The sequence below is a fragment of the Aulonocara sp. 'chitande type north' Nkhata Bay genome, linkage group LG20 (assembly GCF_057382095.1).
Source record: "Aulonocara sp. 'chitande type north' Nkhata Bay isolate Kocher_YH1m ecotype deep benthic linkage group LG20, A_spYH_male_GT1.1, whole genome shotgun sequence".
Taxonomy (NCBI): domain Eukaryota; kingdom Metazoa; phylum Chordata; class Actinopteri; order Cichliformes; family Cichlidae; genus Aulonocara; species Aulonocara sp. 'chitande type north' Nkhata Bay.
In genome coordinates, this window is record NC_141363.1 from 35,989,768 (window position 1) to 36,011,944 (window position 22,177).

A 22,177-nucleotide genomic window follows, 5' to 3' on the forward strand; every position below is an offset into this window, starting at 1 on the left:
TCACAAAAATTGCAGTGACTTTGTGAAGGCACTGTTTGTCTGCTTTTGTGATTAAAGGCTTTTTTGGATGTCATATTGATCTTAATATTTCGCATCTCATTTCGGTTATTTCACAGTTACTTTGCATAACGACGATAGGTCATTATCATTATACAGGAGCAGCAACTACAGTTGCAGCTCCCGATGTTTGGCAATAAAATGCTCAGAGACATTTCTGGTGAAAACAAGGAGCCAAACCCACCTGGCCTCACTAGCACTCTATTTATGATTCCATCCTCATCTTCCAGAACTCTCGGTGAACTTTCCCCAACTTCCCTCGCAGGTTTTGGCTACGGGGACTTCTAAAGGGAAAATATACATTAAAAAACAAGCAAACAGCTGTTTTGATAATGTCAGGTGATCGTGCTGACTGTTAATGACTAGCATCTGTTCACAAACCTTCATTGACCTTTTGATGTTCTCCTCTAAACCACTCCTTCCACTAAAGCGTGAACAGTCTCCATGCGCTCCTCTCTCCATCATCACCCCCGGGGTAGTTTCTGCTCCCTCGGAATAAAAGCAACGACGCGATTGGATAGAGTGCCCGGCTCGTCGCTACTCCACATCCTCGTAATTATTTTGACGTCATGACGCTCGTCCAGCTCGTGACGCATTCCAGCTCTTCCTTCTGGGCGTCTTCCTCCCCTGGGCTGTTCCGGATGAGACGCCTCCCTCCCCCCGCCCCTCTGATCCTCTTATCAGCGAGTAAGCGGCCAAGATGGATGTTGTAAACCAGGTAAGGCTTTGATGGGGAAATCATCTATTTCATTATTGTTTCGTGTGGTAACGATTGTTTCATTTATTAATACTCGTTTCATTTTGTCGCCCGTTTTAATGGCGATATTTTATTCTAAATGTAGACATCGAATGCGTTTTGGAGTCCTTGGACTCGAAATGTGAATTTGGGAATTAATCTTTAAAATGCAGTTTTATAGGGACACGAAAGGGTCCAATCCAATGAGAGATTTCTCCACAGCTGATGCTGCAGTGTGTGTTTTAAAGTGGCCCGCTGAGTTTCCAGAGATTTCTGCAGCAATGACATTTAGCTACGGAAGGAGACGATGATACCTATTATCTCAGGGGATTCACCTAATTGATTTAGTTTGCCCACGTCTCAATTAGCCCGCTGTTGCCACGATAACAAACGACAACCTGATTAATTTCCAAGGCCCTCGCTGTATTCGTATAACCGCAGTAGGCCAAAGAGGAGCACAGGCTCCTGCATCTCTCTTTCGCTGGTCCCGAACAGCTCATCTCTCAGACTGCTGAATGGTTTGTGTCAAAGCCATCAAGTCTTCCCGGGGAGACGAGCGGATATCAGGCTGTCAGGCTCCTCTGAGCAGGAATTTTGTCAGTACCTGCGTCATCTGCTTAATATGGATGTTTGGCTTTGTGCAGAAACAATGAGGATAAAAGTGGCCCCGCAGCCTGTGAGAAAATCATCACTGCTGCTTATTCCGGTGCGGCCATTTATTGATGCACACGGGGACACACCGCCTTCTTTGCTTTGTCGCATTCACCTGCACGCCAGCCCCTCTTTTGCTTCGATCGTCAATTAAAAAACGGGATTTCCTCATAAATAAGTCAAAGAATTGCTGAGGAGTGTGCAGCACGGGAGCCGAGCGGCAGACCGCTAATCAGCTTTGTGTAATTGTAAAGCTGCAGGAGCAGCTCTGTGCCTCATTCTTACACATACAGATACACCACAGCCTTTGAAGTCTATACTACAAATTACTACACTACATCACCTCATAAGTCCACAAAGATGTGAGCTCTGGCAGGTGACTCACTGTATTCACTGCCAGATTGTTGCCGTAGTATAACAAACACCTGCAGGTGCCAGGAGCAGGCCAGGCTTGTGGGCAATGAGACTGAAGTAATGAGGTTTGTGTTTTTAATCAGCCTCATCGTGCCTGCTCGACTGAGAGGCACAGAGTTCATAAAACTAGAGTAAAGTCCAAAACGTGATGTTTTTAAAATTAAGTGCTTCTTTCTGCTGTTTTTGTCTTGACAGCTGGTGGCCCAAGGGCAGTTCACGATAATCAAACAACCTCTGGGATTTATAAAAGCTCTACAATGGGTAAGTTTTCTGTTGTTACACATTTATTGGTGGCAGTGATCATGATATACAGCACCAACGAGGGAATATTTTAATACAAATTGTAATAAAATCATATTACAAAAGAAGAAATCCTGAAGCTTTTCTATGGTTTTGTGTGATACATAATGCCTGCATGTCCCTTGATGCCATATTTGTGACCTTCTGTCACACAGAGGCCATAAAGCTGCATGGTACATTATGATGGCTATGCATGTCGAGTCTTGGGGAAAAGACTCAGAGGTCAGACGTTTTTTTAATTGTATTTTCTTTTATTATTGTTCCTGAAACATGAACCAAGCCACTTTAATGACTGAAATCACCAAAAGGAGTTCAATTGATACATCTCTGTAAGTTGAACTGTTTTCATGGTCATTTAGGCATTAACTATCTGCATTACTGAGTACCTCTTGCTACTGTTAGCCATAATTCAGTGAATTGTTTGGCAATATACTGATTAGGAGTGGAAGACTGCAACAAAACCAAGGCCTACATGGAGGTCTGACTTTTTTTTAAATGATTTCTCCTAAAACTTATCCTAAGGCCTCTTAATTACTGAATTGCACATGATTAAGTAATGCATTGAGACTCCAAATTGAAACTGTGGAGTCTCATGTTTCTTTATGGTTATGGTAATACTTGCCCCAGCAGCCCTGAGTGGGAGATACCAGCAGGCTGTATTACATCACTCTGTAGTAACACTGTGTCAATTCACTGAGGAATATAATGACAATTTGTTAAATCCATCTCAGAGGATGTGCCCTCATGCTAGTGCAATTTAGTACCCATTTTTTATGTGCAGCCTGTTCCAACCAAGCTACTCATTCATTAATTCATCGATGCAGGGAGAAAACCTGAGGATTGCAAGGATTTGCCTTTATTTGTTTATGCTGGTGGAATATGGGACACCTCACACGCTGTGTTGTACTCACAAATAGCCAGACATCTTTTTAGATTTTCTTTGTAGTTCCATCAGGTGCTCAACCCTTCAAGTCAGCTTTTAGGCAGAAAATGTTGCATCATGGCAACAGTTTCCCTCTTAACTGGAAATGTTTTTAGCTCACACAGTCACAGACATTCTCTCGTTATGTGTTGTTTTTCACAGTGTTTGTCCTCCATCATCATCAGCAGCATAGTGAAGAGGCTGCAGGGTGGAGAGTGGTGCAGCTACATTGCATTTTTCGCTTTCTTTCTGTTTTCCTTTGTGTCCACAGCTGGGGGGCATTTCAGTGACGGAAACAGAGGCACTACTTATGGTTATGCTACTAACTGACCGTGGCCGCATCTGGTTTGCTGTCATAATTGTAGCAGACTGCGATCTCGAAAGTGACTAAAATATTCTCTGCAATAATAATCAGATTGACATGTTTGTAATATAATAATAATACAATAATTACTATAGTCATTTAAAAAAGCATGCTTTTCCTTTTGACATATATTAAGGTATCTAGAAGCAATAATTAAACCTTGGGTTGCTGATAGTCATAGCACCTATTCATCATTGCATTTATGAATATCCTGAACTGAAAACTTACTTCACTTGTATATTTGTTTCATTTAGGGTTTGTTTTGTTTTGGTCAATAACTTGACCAATCAGTTAGCAGTGATTGCAGATGCCACTTTTACAGCTGAAATGACCAAGTAATATTATTTATTGCCACAGTTATAATGTAGTAACTGATGGTTTTTAATTATTTTTATTAAGTTGATGTATCTCTGTAGGTCGAGCTGTTTTCATCATCACTTAGGGCAGTAACTACCTGCCTTAAAGAGTAAATCTTGCTACTGTTAGCCACAATTCACTGAATTATGTTGCAATATACTGATTAGAAGTGGAAGATTGCATTGCACACACACTCTCTCTCTCTCTCTCTCTCTCTCTCTCTCTCTCACACACACACACACACACACACACACACACACACACACACACACACCACTTTCCATTATCCTTACCACACCAATTCCTGCAACAACAACAAAAAATGCAAAGGAAGAAAATCAATAAATTAATGTTAGGGAACATTTAATGATTAAAAATATCACAACAGCACATCTAAAAATAGGACTTAGCTCACAAATGACCCAAAGGTTATGTAGCTCTAATGTTTCAATTCCTCCTACATAATGAAATGTCAGAATGCATTTTTGGGAGGGTGCAGGGCGTGCCCCTCCTTGGATGGGTGCAGTAATCCCTGGCCTGTCCTCTGCTCCTCAGCCTGAGAGCACAGCTAAAACAACCCAGATGAGAACGCGTGTGCCAGAGCAGTGCTGAAAGAGTTCCACATTGTAATGGGCTCTGCAGATATGCTCGAGAATAGTCAGAGCCGTGAGTGTGCTGCATGACTCTGAAGTCCTTCCCTGGAGCTGTGTGAGTGTGCCAGCACCTCATCACTGCCTCCCTGGGTCAGTGCGAGCCAACCACCAATCAGTAGCCCGCTCAGGAGGCCAAGGCCCATGAATAATCTGTCAGTGGGCCTGCGTGCCTCAGCGTCAGGGCTAGAGGAGGAGCTCCTGGATCTACTCCTCTTTGTGGATTAATATGGGCATGCCTAACCAGTAACACCGTGTTTTTTAGGAGAGGGGATAGAGGATCCACCCATGAGAAGTATTTTTCCAGATTCTAGTGGAGGTTTTGCTGGAAACAGAAATCAGGAAGATGTATATTTGTATAGCCGAACGAAACATTTTTTTGTGCTTTTATAGAGCACAGTTCATGCATCAATGAAATAGCAGCAGTTTACCAGCTGTGTACATATCAGTATTCCCATTTTTGAACTGGAGAGATGAGAGTAGTTAGAAATGGACAGTCCTGTATATGGGTTGAGGATTTGTGGTCATGCAGAAGCAAGTGAGCACTATTCTTGTTGCATGAGTGACATTAAAACAGCATACTGTATGTGTGACTAATGTGGATTTGCCCACCTCACCCCATCCTCTCTCTCTCCCTGTCTCTGGGGAATAGTGCTGACACAGCCTAGATTTGATGGATGTTAGAAGACATTGAGTTCCAGAATACAGCTGATGTAGAGCTGAACCCCAGGAACTGTTCTCAGCTGCTACATGAAGCCACTGCGATGTTGAATTTAATCTGTATTCAGATTTCTGCTCTGACTCATTCTCAGCAGGCTTATAAAGGCTGTGAGAACATGAAGTAACAGCCTTTTTCACTTTGGCATGGTCTCTAATGTGTAATAAAGGCTGTTGATTTTGTTGTAGCTCGGGGCGGGGGGGGGGGGGGGGGGGGGGGGGGGGTTGCTGTGCAGACACTCTTGGTGGTTATTACTCCAGGGCCTCTGGTGGAGGCTTAGACAGCTTGTGTTTATTTTGCTTTTGGTGTGTATTTTTTCTACACATATATGGGTCAGTTTATAGATTGCATACTAAATGACAAGTTTTGACACGTTAAAGATGCCTTTGCTTTCGTTAGAACTAGGATAGTCCCAAAACTACAACATCTACATGCTCTGTTATTTACAATTGCTACTTCTATCCATGTCTGGATCAATAATTTCGGAGATGGAGGCAAACTAAGTCAGACAGGGAGTGTGAGAACAGCAGATCATTTGTGTCTGAGTGTGAAGAATTGTATATCTTCTGCTGACAACCATTCAGCATACCAGGAGGGGTAGAAACCAGCCTCTGCCTCCTCGCTGTGTGATGCTGCCAGCAGTGTTACCATGGCACCTAGCACTCAGTGTGCCACCATCTCTTTACTCAGTCTGGCTGTCCCGCTCCTTCCTCTCCACAACGCCTCCCTCTACTCATTTATCACCATAAAAGTGCAGTGCTTAATTGTCCAAAGGCGCCTTCCATTTAGATTCTATTTGCTGACCACAGATTTTTATCCAAGCTCTAAAATGATCACAGGAATGTTTCCACAAAAAGTTTACAGTCCTGGGAGACAAGAAACTGACTATCCCCTGACTTTTCCTTCAGTGCTGGTACTTTGCTTTATATATATTGATGGGAATGCAATCTGCATTATTTCTAATGGCCAGCAGGGGACGACTCCTGTCATTGTGGAAAGAAGACCAGTTATATGGAAGTGTTTAATGTGTGTCCATAAGGCATAAACAGCAGCTCCAGTTCAATAACTGGAATTAACCGAGCTGAGGCAGACAAGTACAGGCCCAGGTATCTCAAAGCAGCCACATCCCTAACTTTAAACTTTAATAAAATCATAATAGACTAACCATGTGACATAGGCTGGACAGTGAAGGATCACGTGAAAAAGGCCATAGTCATAGGCCTAGAGACAGTGATGATCTGGCAACCACAGAATGTAAGAGAATAATGTGTAATCCCCAACCAGTTGCTGAGTGGTTTGGTTAACATCAATGTCTGTGAAATCGATTACTAAAGCCCAGCCACACAGGCCTATAGACCAGTCAGTGACACCCCTGTTAAAAATGTGTATTCCTCCACCTGTGTATGTATATCTATGTAAGCATCACTACATACACAGGAGAACGTAAGGCATCAACTAACACTTAATAAGAGGTTGATGGTAATTTATGCAGTTCCTTTGGTTGCTTGCAGATTACAGTGGTCGCCTGGGTTTGCATGGAGTTAACCAACTTGTCTGCAAACACTCACCAGCTACTCTTCAAGCAGTAGTGAAACTGTTAGAAGGGCAACATAAACCAGAAATGGATAACATTTGGCTTCAAACTAAGGTAGACTTTTTGAAGGGTCAGCAGGCTGGCTGCGGTAATGAGGCACAACCTTTGCACACTACACGCAACAGTGGCAATCTGCTAAGGATCAAGTAACTGGTGGAGCACCATTAAACCTCTTTATAACTTATTTCAGCTAGCAACTGCTAGCAATTTGTGGGAACCACTCGCCAACCAGTTGGAGAATATGTATTTTTCACTCCCAACTGTTAGCTGTCTCATAGGCGATTTTCTGGCCTTACCTTCACCTGTGTGTGTAACGATGCTTTGATCATCAAGATCTGTTATCAGATCAAAATTCATAAGTTGTTCGCCATCATGTGAGAAACATATAGCATATAGCACTACAACAGGGGTTTCAAACATTAGGCCCATAACCCAGCAATTCACTTTTGATCAGCGTACTCTCAAATCCAGTCCGTGCAAAACCAGTGATGATCTGATAACAGGCATGCCAAAATTTACATAAAAACTGTCCGACAGCACGTCTGCACTGGCTGTTTTGAAAGATCTTGGTGATCAAAGCAACATTAGCAACAGGCGAATTTAAGGCATCAACTAACACATAACACTTTATGCTGACTGTATGGAAGCAGAGCATTTAAAAAGTGGTATTACCCATTGCTGATACTTCAAAAAGTATTTTTCAGGATCCACCTGGAAACATCTCATTGTGCTATCAATATCAAGCTGTTACCTAAATAAATATTAGTCTCTGCTCTGTTGCCAAGAAAGAAATAAAAAGCACCTAAGACTCTTATCATGAGTACTGTATGAGCACCTTCCTGACTTTAATAATCTGCTATGCTTTGTTGTTTTTAAGGACTCTGTAAAAAACAAACAAACTATGAATTCTTGCATATGTTAATATACTGTATTAATATTTAGCTACATCATCATGTTGCACCACATCAAAATCGGGCTCGTTACATATTTTATGTTTAAAGGTGTGTTTTCATTTGATCTGTAAGAACAACACACAGCTGAGGCACCAAATAGTCTCCATACTGAGCTCACTCAAGAAATTTTAACCTCTAATTGTTTTGAAAATAATGAACAGTTAATAGTAACAGCATGGGTGGTACACATTTATAGCATAACACTGCAGGCTGTGTTAAGGATTGTGCTTACACTGCAGTTACTGCCCAGGTTGTAGATATTGATTAATTGCACAGTTACTTCAGCATTTGATTCTGTTATGCTGTTGGTTTGGAGTTTAAACAAATATAACACCCCTATTTATTATTGATATAAATGGTGATTTGCGCAGTGTTAAGGATTAATTGCTTGCCCATGAAGAACATAACACGGATGGACAGATTTTCTCACTTTTAGGGTGCATTTAGATCTCTCAAACATTCTGGGTTAGATCTGGTCAATTTCCAAAGCTCCAACTGGATTTTTGCACCAGAGCTACACTGCAGATGGCAAATGGTTTTTTTTTTCTTTGCTTTAAATTTAATAGAGAGAGAGAAAGAGAGATGACTGTGTTGCTTACGAGTGCTCTTGTCTCTCCTTTCACACATAATGCCGCCTCTTTCACATCTACAGTCATTTGCATCGATTATTAAAACCTGTTAATAAGCCTTTGGGCTTTGGCAGAGGACACTTTAAACTTAAACACAGCCCTAAAGGAACAGGGAAGAACAAAATTAAAACAATAGGGCTCAATTTAGTCACTCACTCTGTGCAAATCCAACAAACGAGCCTCCGTACTCACATTAGCTGAAAGATTACTGTAATTAGTTTAGTGTGTTTATGCCTTCTGCACGTAGGTCATACTATGAGGCTAGAGGAAGTGACGTGAGCTGGTGTGTGTGCATATGCACTCACGTGTGGGGGTGTGCCAGTGTGTGTATGTATGCATGTGTTGTGACTGACTGTACAGTAGCTGGAAGCTGAGTATTTGGTAACAGATGGTGGAGCACCTCCGTCAGATTAATAGCTGGATATTCTATCCAATCGGATCTGGTCTGCAGAGTAGGGAGGGTGTGGTAAAAATAGTCCGACTTGTCTAATCTGCTGTTTGTGTGTGTGTGAAGAGCGAGAGGCTGCAAGTTTATCTCCACTCATATTTGTCTGTGCTGTTTATGTGACTGCAGGTAAGAGGTGAAAAATAAGACTGAGCTAAGTGCACCTACAGTAATAATGAGGCACCCTGTAAACGAATGCACAATCACACATGCACACACATAAACAACAGTACAAAACCAATTTAAATGTACCGTGGGCAACAGGTGCAGTCAGTGCTCTGTAACCTGCTGATAATGCTGTATTTATTTGCACTCTGTGGGAATTTATTAGTACCTCGCTCTGATTGGTTGATCTTGATAAGTCTGCTTGAAACTGCAAAGGTTGGGAAGCATAGTCATGGTTGTCTAGAATGTGTCAATGATCACATGGATGGGGTTTTAAATTCAGTACATATTTTATTAAGGCATGCATGTATTTATTTTTATTCATTCATTGTAATCATGCAAACAAGTAAACAAATAAACAACAAGAAAACTCCTAACACAAAAAATTCTGCTCCTCATATGTAACATAAAGAAGTCCACATTCTCAAAGAAACAAACATGGTTGTCCAACTTTATCCTCTAATATGTATTTTATACTTTGTGGGGAAGCCAGAATTCAAACAATGTTTGTTCCTTTTTAGTGTAACTCTTACCTTCTGGATACAAATCAAGTAATTTGGCGTATTCCTGCTCCTTCTCCCACAGATCTTTGCAATCTTCGCTTTCTCGACATGTGGAAGTTACTCTGGCATGTTCAAGATGAGTGTGGAGTGCAGCAACCGCTCGGAAAGTGATCTAGGCGTAGAAGTAGAGTTTGAATATCCATTCAGGTATGGATTATATCATCACATAACTGAACTTTTAACATTTAATTGAACTTACAGTTTGACAGCCTTCTACATTAGATTAAGTTTAACAGCATTCATAAATAAATAAATATGTCCTTTTGGGGGGGCAATTTTTGTCACGAAAGACTTATTTTTATTTTAGATATGCTTGTTGTTCTGTAGCAAAGAAGCTCAGAGAAGTTTACTATTTTAGAAGCTCTAGCTAACTGAACAAATTCTGCTTGTTGCAGTAATAAACTGTACATAAAGAAAAGTATGCAGTTTCTGCTTTTGAAAAATAAACCTAATGTGGAAGTCCCTTAAATCTGCCTTCTGTGTAATGGCCAGCAGGAGAAGACTCCTCTGGTTGCATAAAAGTCTCTGAGAATTCAATTCACCCAGTTTTGAATAAATTAAAATTCAGCTACAGCATGTTTCAGATTTACAACTTTAGAATCATCTGCTGTATTTTTGCAGCTCTTACACCTTCTCATCTGTGTCTATCCCTTTTTTTGTGTTCCTGCCCCCAGGCTCCATCAGGTTTACTTTGATGCACCCACTTGTAAGGGAGGAGACAAGGAGCGTCTGTTCCTGGTCGGGGACTACTCCTCTTCAGCCGAGTTCTTCGTCACCATTGGTGTCTTTTCCTTCCTCTACTCTATGGCAGCGCTCGCTGTATACTGTTTCATCTTAGAGAAGTACCGTGAAAACAATAAAGGGGCCCAGATTGTGAGTTTGTTACCTTGAAGCACATAAAAAGTACATCTTGTCTTAAATGTAATACTTCTCAATTAATGATAGGAAAAAACAATAACCTTGTGTTGCTGATTTCCAGGATTTTGTTGTGACGGCGGTATTTGCCTTCATGTGGCTGGTATCTTCTTGTGCTTGGGCTAAAGGCCTCTCAGATGTGAAAACAGCCACTGATCCAGAGCGGGTCATCACTCTCATCCAAGCCTGTGAAGAACGAGAAAATAAGTGCCGTGAGATCCATGAACCCAAGGTCTCCGGCCTCAACACCTCTGTGGTAGGCTTAAAATGCTTCTGTTAGCGACACAATGTAAAGAGATGATACTAGAATAACGATAAGAACAAACGTTTGTCTCTTTTTTCCTCCACAGGCTTTTGGTTTCATCAACCTTATCCTGTGGATTGGAAACCTCTGGTTTGTCTTCAAAGAGACCGGTTGGAAGGCCGCTTTTGCTGGTACTTATGTCCCATCACAGGAGAAGCAGCCCGCCCCAGATTCCTATGCCCAGGAAGGCTACGGACAGCAGGACCCCTATGCCGGCTCCCAGGGAGGTTACCAGCCCGATTACGGCCAGCAGGGAGGCTACAATGAGGATGGAGGTTATAACCAGGGCTATGACCAGCAGCCTACCTCTTACTCTAATCAGATGTGAGCCTGTCCTGAAACACTACAGCTGCAGAATGGTGAGTGCAAATATGAGTAGAAAATCTGTCCAGTTTTTCTACTCACATTTTTTTTCTACTCGTGTTGTTAGAATGACATAGATATCCATTATTCAATGTGATATTATATTTTAAGCACAAATAAAGGGTTGAATGCACAAATGCTTTCTATGGTCCACTTTTTGAGTCTTTTTTCACATTGCCTCTTGGCTAAAATGACAAGTACTATGAAAATGACATGGAGAAGTTTCCTGGAGCGCATTAGATTTCATCAGTAATGTTAAGATTTTCTGAAATCCAGCATGCAACTGCTTCAGAGAGCGACCTTAAACTTGTATTTTCTCTAATGGTTACAAAACAAGCGTTATGAGAGAATGATCCAACACTTCCTTCATCTATGACCTCAGAAAAACACACATCCTGGTATATTTATGGTTTTCAAGTCTTACAACACAATGTTTATTTTGTAAATGACTGTCATAGTTTGAGTAAAACAGAAAGTAAATCAGGGTGTGCTTTAGGGTGTGGGCTTACTGTGAGTGCCCAATGTACTCAGTCTCTCTGGGGGGGGGGGGGGGGGGGGGGTGCAAGATGGTGGCAGTCAAACTGCTTGAGGCAAGATTTCAAAACAAGAATCTACAAATCTATGGGTGGCATCACAGTGAATAAATCCATAAATCCATCTTTTATAGATCACACTTATTTTTTGGAAAACATAAAAGTGCTTAAAATAAAAAGTTATGCTGGCTTATTAATAACTAAAGTAAAATAAAACAATTTAATTAAATTCAGTTTTATTTACGCAGCACCAAATCACAACAACAGACCCTACAATAATGAGCAAATTCATGGGCGACAGTTGGAAGAAAAAACTCCCTTTTAACAGGAAGAAACCTCTGGCAGAACCAGGCTCAGGGAGGGGCGGCCATCTGCCACTACCGGGTGGGCCAAGAGAAGTAAGACAGGACAAAAGACATGCTGTGGAGGAGAGACAGAGATTAATAACACATATGATTCAATGCAGAAAGGTGTATAAACATGTAGAGAGTGAGAAAAATGACTAAGGAAGAAATACTCCATGCATCATGGGAGTCCCCCAGCAGGCTACACCTATTGCAGCATAACTAAGGGAGGATTCAGGATCACCTGATCCAGCCCTAACTATATGCTTTAGCTCAAAGGAAAGTTTTAAGCCTAATCTTAAAAGTAGAGACAGTGTCCATCTCCCGAATCCAAACTGAAAGCTGGTTCCACAGAGGAGGGGCCTGAAAGTTGAAGGCTCTGTCTCCCATTTTACTTTTAAATACTCTAGAAACAACAAGTAAGTCTGTAGTCAGTTTATATGTATCTGTTTACAATGTATCCACTTGTAATAGCCTAATAACCTGAGAAAGGTGAAGTTTGAAGATGTCCTCTTTTTTGTATTTTCGTCATCTGCTCGATATCTTATGCAGCAGGTGATAAAAAGAAAAGTTTGAACTTTCATTGTTAATTAAATAGTTAGTTAGCTACAGCACAAACAGAAGTATTCTTACCCTCTCAACTCCATTTTGAAAGGAGAAAACAAAAACATCCACAACTAATGTTCTCACAGGCTTCAAAGAGATCAGGCCTATTGTGACTCCAAGGTAAAATCTGGAGGATGAAGGTCAAGGCTTTATAATTAAGAGTATGCCAGATTCAGTCGGTATCTTTCGACATTTACTGAAACAGCATTATTGTTAATGTTCAGTAGTGAAGGTTGCAGGAGAAAGATCTAGTCATTCGATAAGGACCAATTGTGTACAAACATCTGACTTGCAAAGGAGCTTTTGAGCCAGCTACAGTACATACATTTACCAGCTCTCTTTGGCCTTTGAGTTCCACTACCCTCCAGAGGTCTTATAACTATGGTGAGAGAGCTTTTTGCTCCAAGGCTGTAGACTACACTGACAGCTAAAACTGCACTTAGTATTAAAAGATGTGAAATGTCTGCCACACAGAGCACTTAGAAACGTGGTTTAGAGTACTCAGAAGCCATTGCCTTGTATTCTTGGATTTAAAACCTGCACTTTGGCTCATCTTCTTCAATGATTTGTTTTCCCTGTTTGGTCAAAAATGTTTTAAAGTCCCAAAAATATACTCATCAATGTACTCAAACAATCGCAAAATAATTTGCTTAAATTTGAGCAGCAAGTTCAGCAGGTAAACAAGAATGTCACTTTTGCTATTGACCAATCAAATTTCAGCAAATAGAGAAAGTTACTCCACAGTTAAAAAGGATGTAACCTCAATATATTTTAGACAGATTTTCTGGCTCTTTGATTTGCAAACCGAATGCTATACTTAGATCAAAAGAGCAAAGTATTGTTTCATATCAATCATACTATATTTTTCATTAAGTCAATATCCATCCATTCATTTTCTTAACTACTTCATAACATTAGAGGTAGAGTCCACAGGACATGTCACCAGTTTAGCACAGAAAGTGAATTTCCTTTAACCACACATTCATTTTCTTAACTACCTTTCACCTATCTATGCATTCCTCGTGTATGTTAAGACGCCAGAGTACCCAGAGGGAACCCACAAAAGCACAGGAAGAACACAGGACACTACTCTGCCAGCTGATTTCTTTTATCCATCCATTCGCATCCACTTATCCTTTTCAGGGCCACGGGGGGTGCTGGAGCCTATCCCAGCTGTCATAGGGCGAGAGGCGGGGTACACCCTGGACAGGTCGCCAGGCTAACACATAGAGACACAGACGAACATTCACTCTCACATACATGTATTCATTCCCATAGGCAATTTAGATTAATCAATTAACCTATCCCCACTAACTGCATGTCTTTGGACTGTTAGTGGGGGATAGGTTAATTGATTAAACATGGGGGAATACATGCAACCTCCACACAGAAATGATGGAATTGAACTCAGGACCTTCTTGCTGTGCGGCAACAGTGCTAACTACCGTGCCACCGTTCTGCCCTAATTTATTTGAATTAATTATAATTCAGCTGAAAAAAATTAATTAAATAACAGATACATGTGAAGTAAAAAGAAAAAAGTGCCACAACCTTGCAGAGGATGGATTTAGACTTTTACAGAGAGGCAAAGGTAAAGGAAAGTGGAGGCGTAAAAACAACAGCTACTGCATTCACACACATATGAACTTGAGTGGCTTCCCACTCTTAATCCATATGGTTTACTATGATGGTGGCCCACGCTGTGTAGCTATAACAGCTTCAATTCTTCTGGGAAAGCTTTCCACGAGGTTTAGGAGTGTGTTTATGGGAAGTTTTGATCATTTTTCTAGAAATACATTTGTGATGTCAGACACTACGTCGAATGAGAAGGCCTGGCTCGCATTCTCTGCTCTAATTCATCCCAAAGGTGTTTTATGAGGCCGAGATTAGGACTCTGTGCAGGCCAGTCAAGTTCTTTCACACCAAACCCGATCATCCATGTCTTTATGGACCTTGCTTTGTGCACTTGTGCAGTCAGACAAGTAGCATTCTCCTGGCAACCACCAAACCCAGACGCGTCCATTTGATTACCCCACAGAGAAGCGTGAGAAGTCACCGCAGACAACACGTCTCCACTGCTCTAGAGTCTAGTGGCAGCATTTTTTACATGGCTACATCCGATGTTTTGCATTGCACTCGGTGATGTAAGGCTTGGATGCAGCTGCTCAGCCAGGGAAACTGATTCCATGAAGCTCTCTATACACTGTTCTGATGGTTACATGAAGTTTGGAGGTCTGTAGCTCTGCAGAAAGTTAGCGACCTCTTCACAATATGCGCCTCAGCAGCCATTGAGCCCACTTTGTGATTTTACGTGGCCTACCACTTTGTGCCTGAGTTACTGTTACTGTTGTTCCAAATTGTTTTTTTTTTGTTATAATCCCACTAACAATATATACCAGATGCTCTTCTTGACACAACCCCAAAGGGATTTGTGTCTCCTCCTGGAATTGAACTGGAAGGCTGCCACACAGCATCACTACAAAATAGAAAGATGCACAGTGAGTTCATAAAGACGATCTTGGTTTATTTATTCATAGAAGCAAAAAAACATGATTTCAATTTGAGTAATTGCCCAGCTCCTTATCCTATAGTGAAATATACATCACATCATACTGTCATTTCTTGTGGTTACTGTGAATAAATAGTATCATTGTAAGCGTTTAAAAAGCCATGATTTGTTGAGTTAGTTGTATGTATGTGTAATTTATCCAATGATGTGTTTGCTGTTTATTTAACATTTTCTTTCCCTCTCGTCTTTGCTTGTCTCCTTTGCCCAGGTTGACCTTGTGATTTTGGAGTGTGGCTCTCCATCGACCACCACTTTCATTTCCACACTCCTCTGTTTGTCTGTTTGTGTATCTGTGAGTTGACAGGCGGAGGGAGGGAGGCCTGGAGGGGAGACACCAGTGGGGCTGGGGGAGGAGATCATCACTGTGGGTCGGGGTGGGAAGGAAAAAAAAGAGGGAAAATGGATCTTTGCTGTAACATGATGTTTATTCTCGTGATGTATTTACTGTAGAAGACAACAGAGGATTGTCTGTTTGGTTATACGAGAAAAACTTGAATACAAATACCAAAACATTCGTTGATGAACATTTATGAGAAATCTTGTAATGGAAAAGACATTTACGGAAAAAGAAAAAAAAAACACATTGTAGTAACATTTAACTTGGGAGAATGTATTTGTCTGTGCTGTGTAAATATCAACATACTGATATATATGATTATATGTACACAGTTGAATAATTGTGCACTCCATATTAGTTGTTATACAACAAATGTTGAGCACAGAGTTATTCAATTGCATTTACTTTGGTTCTGTTTAGGAGCTCACATAGTTTAGCCTTTGCCCTTAAGTTTCCATGAACTATTAATACCAACATCATCTTCTTATTTTCTCATCTCAGAATCTGGGCATTTTTTTATGTTCGCATTATGACTTTTTTTCTAATGTATTTGATCAGCATTATAGGCAAGATTTAAGAATTAGGGTTGATGTGATGGTAAATATTGAAAGCAAATACACACATATATATGAAATGAGCTAAGAAAGTGAGACGTAGTGAGATGTGAACAGCAGTGGTAACAGTGAGTTGCTTCAACTTTATGTCCATTAAAATATATTTTTCCCATCAAATGTCACCGTCAAGAGAGGATGAATTCTTGTGACGCTCTGAATATTTTAAATCCTGACATCTAAAATAAAAAGTGCATAGGGAGAAGAAAATGGCAATTGTGGCAGTGAGCAGCTGCCTTAGCAACGTGTGTGTGTTTATTCGTTGGTTTTATGTAAGGGCATCAAACTCATTTTGTCAATGAACCACATCCTGTTTTCAGTCGCCTTTTATGTGGTCCTGAAAGTTGTAAGACAGAGTTATATAGTTTTTTAAATGGTGTTTCTATCACACTGTAATCAGTGGCATACATACATTAACATTAACTGTAGAGAAATGAGAATAAAGTGTATAAAATTTTAAAGACCTCGCTCATGCCATGGAATAACCATGTAATATTATGAAGCATTTTAAACAATATGTCTTCATATATAATCCGTCTGCATCTTCAGTCGTTCTTAAGCTCTTCTCTTTCTGGTGGCGAACCAGTTTACTGCATGCATCCTACTTCCTATATCTCAAAGCATCCTTAAACATATTCCAGAGGCTGAGGCTCACGGCTGCAGGAAAGCATTAGGCTACACAGTAAATGTCGTGGTACGTTCAATCCATCGTAGAGGTTACTGCACACGACACAAACTGAACAGCAGCTCTGCTATATTCTACTCAAAGCACAAAGTAAGTGTTGCAATAATTATTTATTTCCAGATATCAACACACTTTTTGATTGCCAGTCCTCCGACTGGACATTCTAGATCGTCTTTGCCGAATGGTATCAGAATCAGAATCAGAATCAGAATGGGTTTATTGCCAGATGTTGAGGTTTACAACATTAGGAATTGGTAGGAGATGCGTCTCGATTGGTAGTTTTGCTTCCACCAGCTTCGTCACAATAAATTGTTCATCTTCAGTATACTGGTCCATTGTACAGCCTCGTATTCATCCAGATGTTTTTTTGTTTTGTTTTTTGAAAAAAAGTGAACACAAATACATAGATAAATATATAAATTCAGGGTTCTTTGATTCAGGCAGTGTAGAAGCACCTTGCTTTATCTCCTCCTCTAGTCTCCCACCTCGGTTGTTTCCCTCTTTCTTTCTCTTTCACTGTAGCTCTTATAAATATGCTGAAATGAAATATACTCTGTTGTTAGTGGTGAATGATGTCTTGTGATACTCTCTAAGCCTTTGGATAGTGCTGTGTTTATTGTGTATGATGTATTCCTATTAGTATTTATGATAATGATAAGTCAGAGAAAAAACAAAATAACCGAGACGCTCCAGAATTCTGCTGTATTCTTATTATATGGGATCCATGTGAAACGAAATGAAATAAAATTGAAATTATTCTGTTGAAGGTTAAAAGGTGTTTTTCTGTTCATATGTGGTTTGTGTGCTTTCAAATTGTTAATATAATTTACATGAGAACATAAAAAGTGACATGCCACTGAAAATGTTCTGAAGTTTCAAGATGGACAAACAGAGAAAGCTTGATCTATTTTAACGCCTGTACAGTTTCATATGGCTTCTAAAATGCTAATCATGCTCAGGTAGATGGCTCTATAGATGGCATATGTTTCTTGAAATAGGCCTACATTAAGCACAGTCATACTAACCTGGAAACTTGCACAAATTAGAAAGGCTGAAGTCTGAATACCAGGAGTATAATACAAAATGCAGTGTACAAATGACAGAAGTGAAAACTGATCTTTAAGTTCATTTTTTTTTTTATTTCCTTTTATTGTTTGGCGATGATGTAAGTGTAAACTACAGGTAATCTTTTGAATTTTGTACAAAACACAGCATTTTTTTAACTACATGATAAAAGCATAAAGGAATACAATTACACGTTAAAACTCAAAGTAACACTCCCCTTGTTTACGGTAACCTCTGCACACACAGAGATAAAAGCATCTTGCATTGGCGCACAGATCTTATCAGCTTGCCTGTGGTCATAACAAAAAAAAATGTTAAACTTCTTCCTTTCCGTTTAAAATGACTCATGCCTTATGCAGTCTTCAAAGATATCATTAGCTTGTGAAATATTTTAGGGTGTTGAAAGTATAGAGGCTATACAGTGTTTGTGAGTGCTGGAAAGCATATTTTTATATTCCAGCTGAAATGTACAGAAGATAAACTTTCTGTGAGAAAGCTAGCAAGCATTTTAAGCATTTGAGGGCTTTTTATGTCATGGTTACCTTTGAAAATTAAAGCTAATTTAGGTATACTTTTCAAAATATTCAGGATGATAGAAAAAGTGAGCAGTGCTGGAATTCAACAGACAAAAACTTTTCTTTACCTTTAAGAGCTAACGTTGTTTGCAACTTTTCAGATAAGTAAAAGAAATGCCCAAAATAGCATTTTCATCCCTTTTGCCCCCATATCATAATTTGAGACAACATCCTACATTAATACTGAAAGTAAACAGTTCGACACTTCTTTTCTTTATCTGGTGTATTCATAAAGAAAGAAGGGGACGTATAATCATCTAGGTAATGTCCAAAGAGTTCGATTTGGGGTGGGAGTATGATCGACCCACAGTGACACCCCTCAACAAATGACTTAAATTCCCACTGCCCACTGGATAAGAACATGGACAGGTATTGTAGTGGTGGAAGTAACTTGGAGTGGAGTGTTTTACTGAAGTGTTTAATTTTACTCTATTTTGTTGCTTTTTAATAGTGCAACATACTCTGAATGCAAATATTGTACTTTATGCCACACACTATATATTTTGATAATGTTGCACAGTAATAAAAATCATCTCCAGGTGCAACTTAAATACTTCCTTTTTGTTGCTCCTTTATTTCCTAATGGATCACTACTTTCCACTTTCCACTAACCACAAAACAAGTTTTCCCATTTCTCATAATACCATCTGCATCATATGGAAGCCCGTTTCCGCCACTAAATAAAAACAAAACAGCTAGTATCCATAACTCGAAATTTCGAGAAATATAACTCAAAATTTCGAGTTACTTTTTTCAAAATTTCGAGTTAGCTCTGCCAATCAAAAATATACGTGAATGAGGTCGCTTTCTTGTTACCCGGAAGCATATGGCGCAGAGGAACGCACATTCAAAAACGGATCCCAACAAATTGGCGCTTGCTAGATTTCTACAAGGCGTTCAACTCCTTAGAGCATGAGTTTATTTTTACTGCTTTAAATAAATTTGGGTTTGGTCAGTCCTTCTGTAATGCCGTTCGGACACTGTATTCCAATAGTAACAGCTCCATAAAGCTTGCCACTGGTACTTCCCCAAGATTCTCTCTAAAGCGTGGAGTGAGGCAGGGTTGCCCCCTATCCGTATATTTATTCCTTCTTTCTGTGCAACTCCTTAATTCGCACATTGAACTCAGTTCTTTAAAAGGCCTGGTCATTGCTAACAGAGAAATACTCATAAGTCAGCTGCCAGACGATACAGCTCTCTTCCTCAGAGACGCCTCGCAAGTTTCAGTGGTCATTAACAATATACAGCCATTCTCTAAAGCCTCCGGACTTTCACTCAACCTGCATAAATGTGAACCTTTACCAGTTAAAAGTTGTTTAGCAACTTCAATTCATGGAATACCTGTAAGAAGCTCTGTAAAATACCTTGGAATTCAAATAATAAAAAATGAGCAATCCAGATGCTCCACAAACTTCATCCCTATTATAGATAAATCCCAAAAAATCTTTAATCATTGGCTACAGCGAGACCTGTCATTGAAGGGTAGAGTTCTGCTATCGAAGGCTGAAGGTATCTCCCGTCTAACCTATGCTGCCCAGTCACTACATGTTGATAATACAACCTGTAAGTCAATTAACAAATTATTATATAATTTTTTATGGAAAAATAAAACTCACTACTTGCGTAAATCAGTAGCTTTAAATTCATATGATAAAGGAGGTAAAAATTTTATTGATTTCGGTGCTCTTAACAACACCTTTAAAATAAACTGGATTAAAAAGTATTTAAAAAATCCCACTTCTATCTGGAACTTTATCTCACATCATGTGTTCTCTAATTTAGGCGGCCTTAACTTCCTACTGCTCTGCAATTACAGTATTCCAAAAATACCACTGAAACTTTCTCACTTTCATCAACAAATTCTTTTGGCATGGGCCCTGATTTACAAACACAATTTCTCTCCACAAAACTGTTTTATTTGGAATAACTGCAATATTATTTATAAAAATAAAACTCTTTTTTAAAATAACTGGTTTAATAATGGAATAATCTTGGTTAGTCAGTTATATAGAGAAGATGGACTCTTTTATAATTACTCTGAGTTCCTCAGGAGATACAATGTACCGATAACGCCTAAAGAATTCTCAATAGTGTTCGATGCCATCCCATCTGGTCTGTCCATGTTACACAGATGCTCCCACAGTGCTCCACTACAGGTCACTCCCCCGGATGTGTTACATTCTTCTCTTGGCAATGTTTGCTTTTCCTCTCATAAGTCTATAAATACCAAAATAAGATCTCTCTTTCAGGATGCAATGGTCTCTGTTCCATCAGCCATATTTTATTGGGCCAATTTTGTAACAGATATTGAATGGAAAAAAGTTTGGACTGCACAAAGGTTTTTCTTGACAAACAAAATTAAAGAGATTTCCTTTAAGTTGATTCATAGGTTTTACCCTACCAAACAATATTTGTCCAAATTTATGGCTGAAATAAATGTAAATTGTACTTTCTGTCAAGAGCAACCTGAAACAGTTTCTCATCTGTTTTGGTCATGTAAATTTACGTGTAAATTCTGGAAGGATTTCCACAAGTTTATTGCTGACTTTGTTCTCCCTAATCTTCGACTATACTATAAGGATGTTATCTTTGGCTATTATAATTTTAAAGACAAGGACAATGATGCTTTCTTCTTTATAAATTTGGTTTTATTTTTGGCAAAATTTCATATACACAAAAGCAAAGTCCTCGGCAGAAAGCCTGAACTTCTTGTATTAAAAATGGAACTTGCACAATATATAAGGACAATCTCCTCATCAAAAATCACTAAGGCTCTCAAGACTGTTAACATCTATAACCGATTGAAACTGCTAACTTGATTTTGGCTCTTGCAAACTTTTGTTTATTTATGTTCCCCTTAATTTATTTTATTTTTTGTACTCACTTTTGTCTCACTGTCCTTGTCACTCTTTCTGTTCTTCATTGTACTACCACAATGTCATCTTTTATGTGATCCCTGTTTTACTTGACTGTATGTCTAAAATGTGATAAAGTTTAAAAAAAAAAGAAAAAAAAGGCTGCAAACCCAAAAAACAAACAAACAAATTGGCGCTTGCTGATAGTAACACCATGTGATTCAGCTAATAACACAGGGATTTCATCATTTGTGAAGCAAGGCTGAAAACACTCAGCAATGTGTGCATCCACGACTGGATGTAATACCGGTTGCTTAGCTGTAGCATTTGTAGCTGAGGGCTTCAGCTTCCGGGTAACGAGGAAATGACGTCATTCACGTAGATTACTGATTGGCAGCGCTAACTCGAAATTTCGAGTTACTTTTCTCAAAATTTTGAGTTAATAAATAGAAATTTCGAGTTAATATGTTGAAATTTCGAGAAAGTAACTCGGAATTTTGAGAAAATAACTCGAAATTTTGAGTTATGGATCCTTTTTTTTTTAGTGGCGGAAACGGGCTTCCACAGCATCAAGACTCCACACACGGCTGAAAATGTTTTGCACACCCGTTTTCTACATTGGGTTTATTTCTGATCAAATACCCTGCACTCCTCATGCCTCGTGCTCATCGTTGCTCCAAAAACCTGGAAACGCCCCTGTTCACGTGCAAGCTGGCATGTCGCACTTTTTTTTTCTTTTTTTGCTCTGCGTGTGCTCAAAGTCACAAATTATGCATATGTCAGCGAATATGATGCAAGGAAAACAATGAAAAGAAAAAAGTTGGACTGAAGCTCTAGTCTTTTGTTTAGCTTCCTGTCAGCCTTCTTGTTTTCACTTATTAAGGGAGACGGGGAAAG

The 22,177-nt window shown here is 39.6% G+C and overlaps 1 protein-coding gene across 1 annotated transcript; it reads left to right on the plus strand.

Moving 5' to 3' along the window:
* The first annotated feature begins 657 nt into the window (after positions 1-657).
* Positions 658-17,559, plus strand: sypb (synaptophysin b). The gene is made up of 7 exons (XM_086276520.1): positions 658-775; positions 2,054-2,119; positions 9,541-9,665; positions 10,193-10,391; positions 10,498-10,689; positions 10,784-11,096; positions 15,361-17,559. Exons 1-6 carry the CDS (start codon positions 758-760, stop codon positions 11,063-11,065), a joined length of 882 nt encoding a protein of 293 aa, XP_086132646.1. The 5' UTR covers positions 658-757; the 3' UTR covers positions 11,066-11,096; positions 15,361-17,559.
* Positions 17,560-22,177: the final 4,618 nt, after the last annotated feature.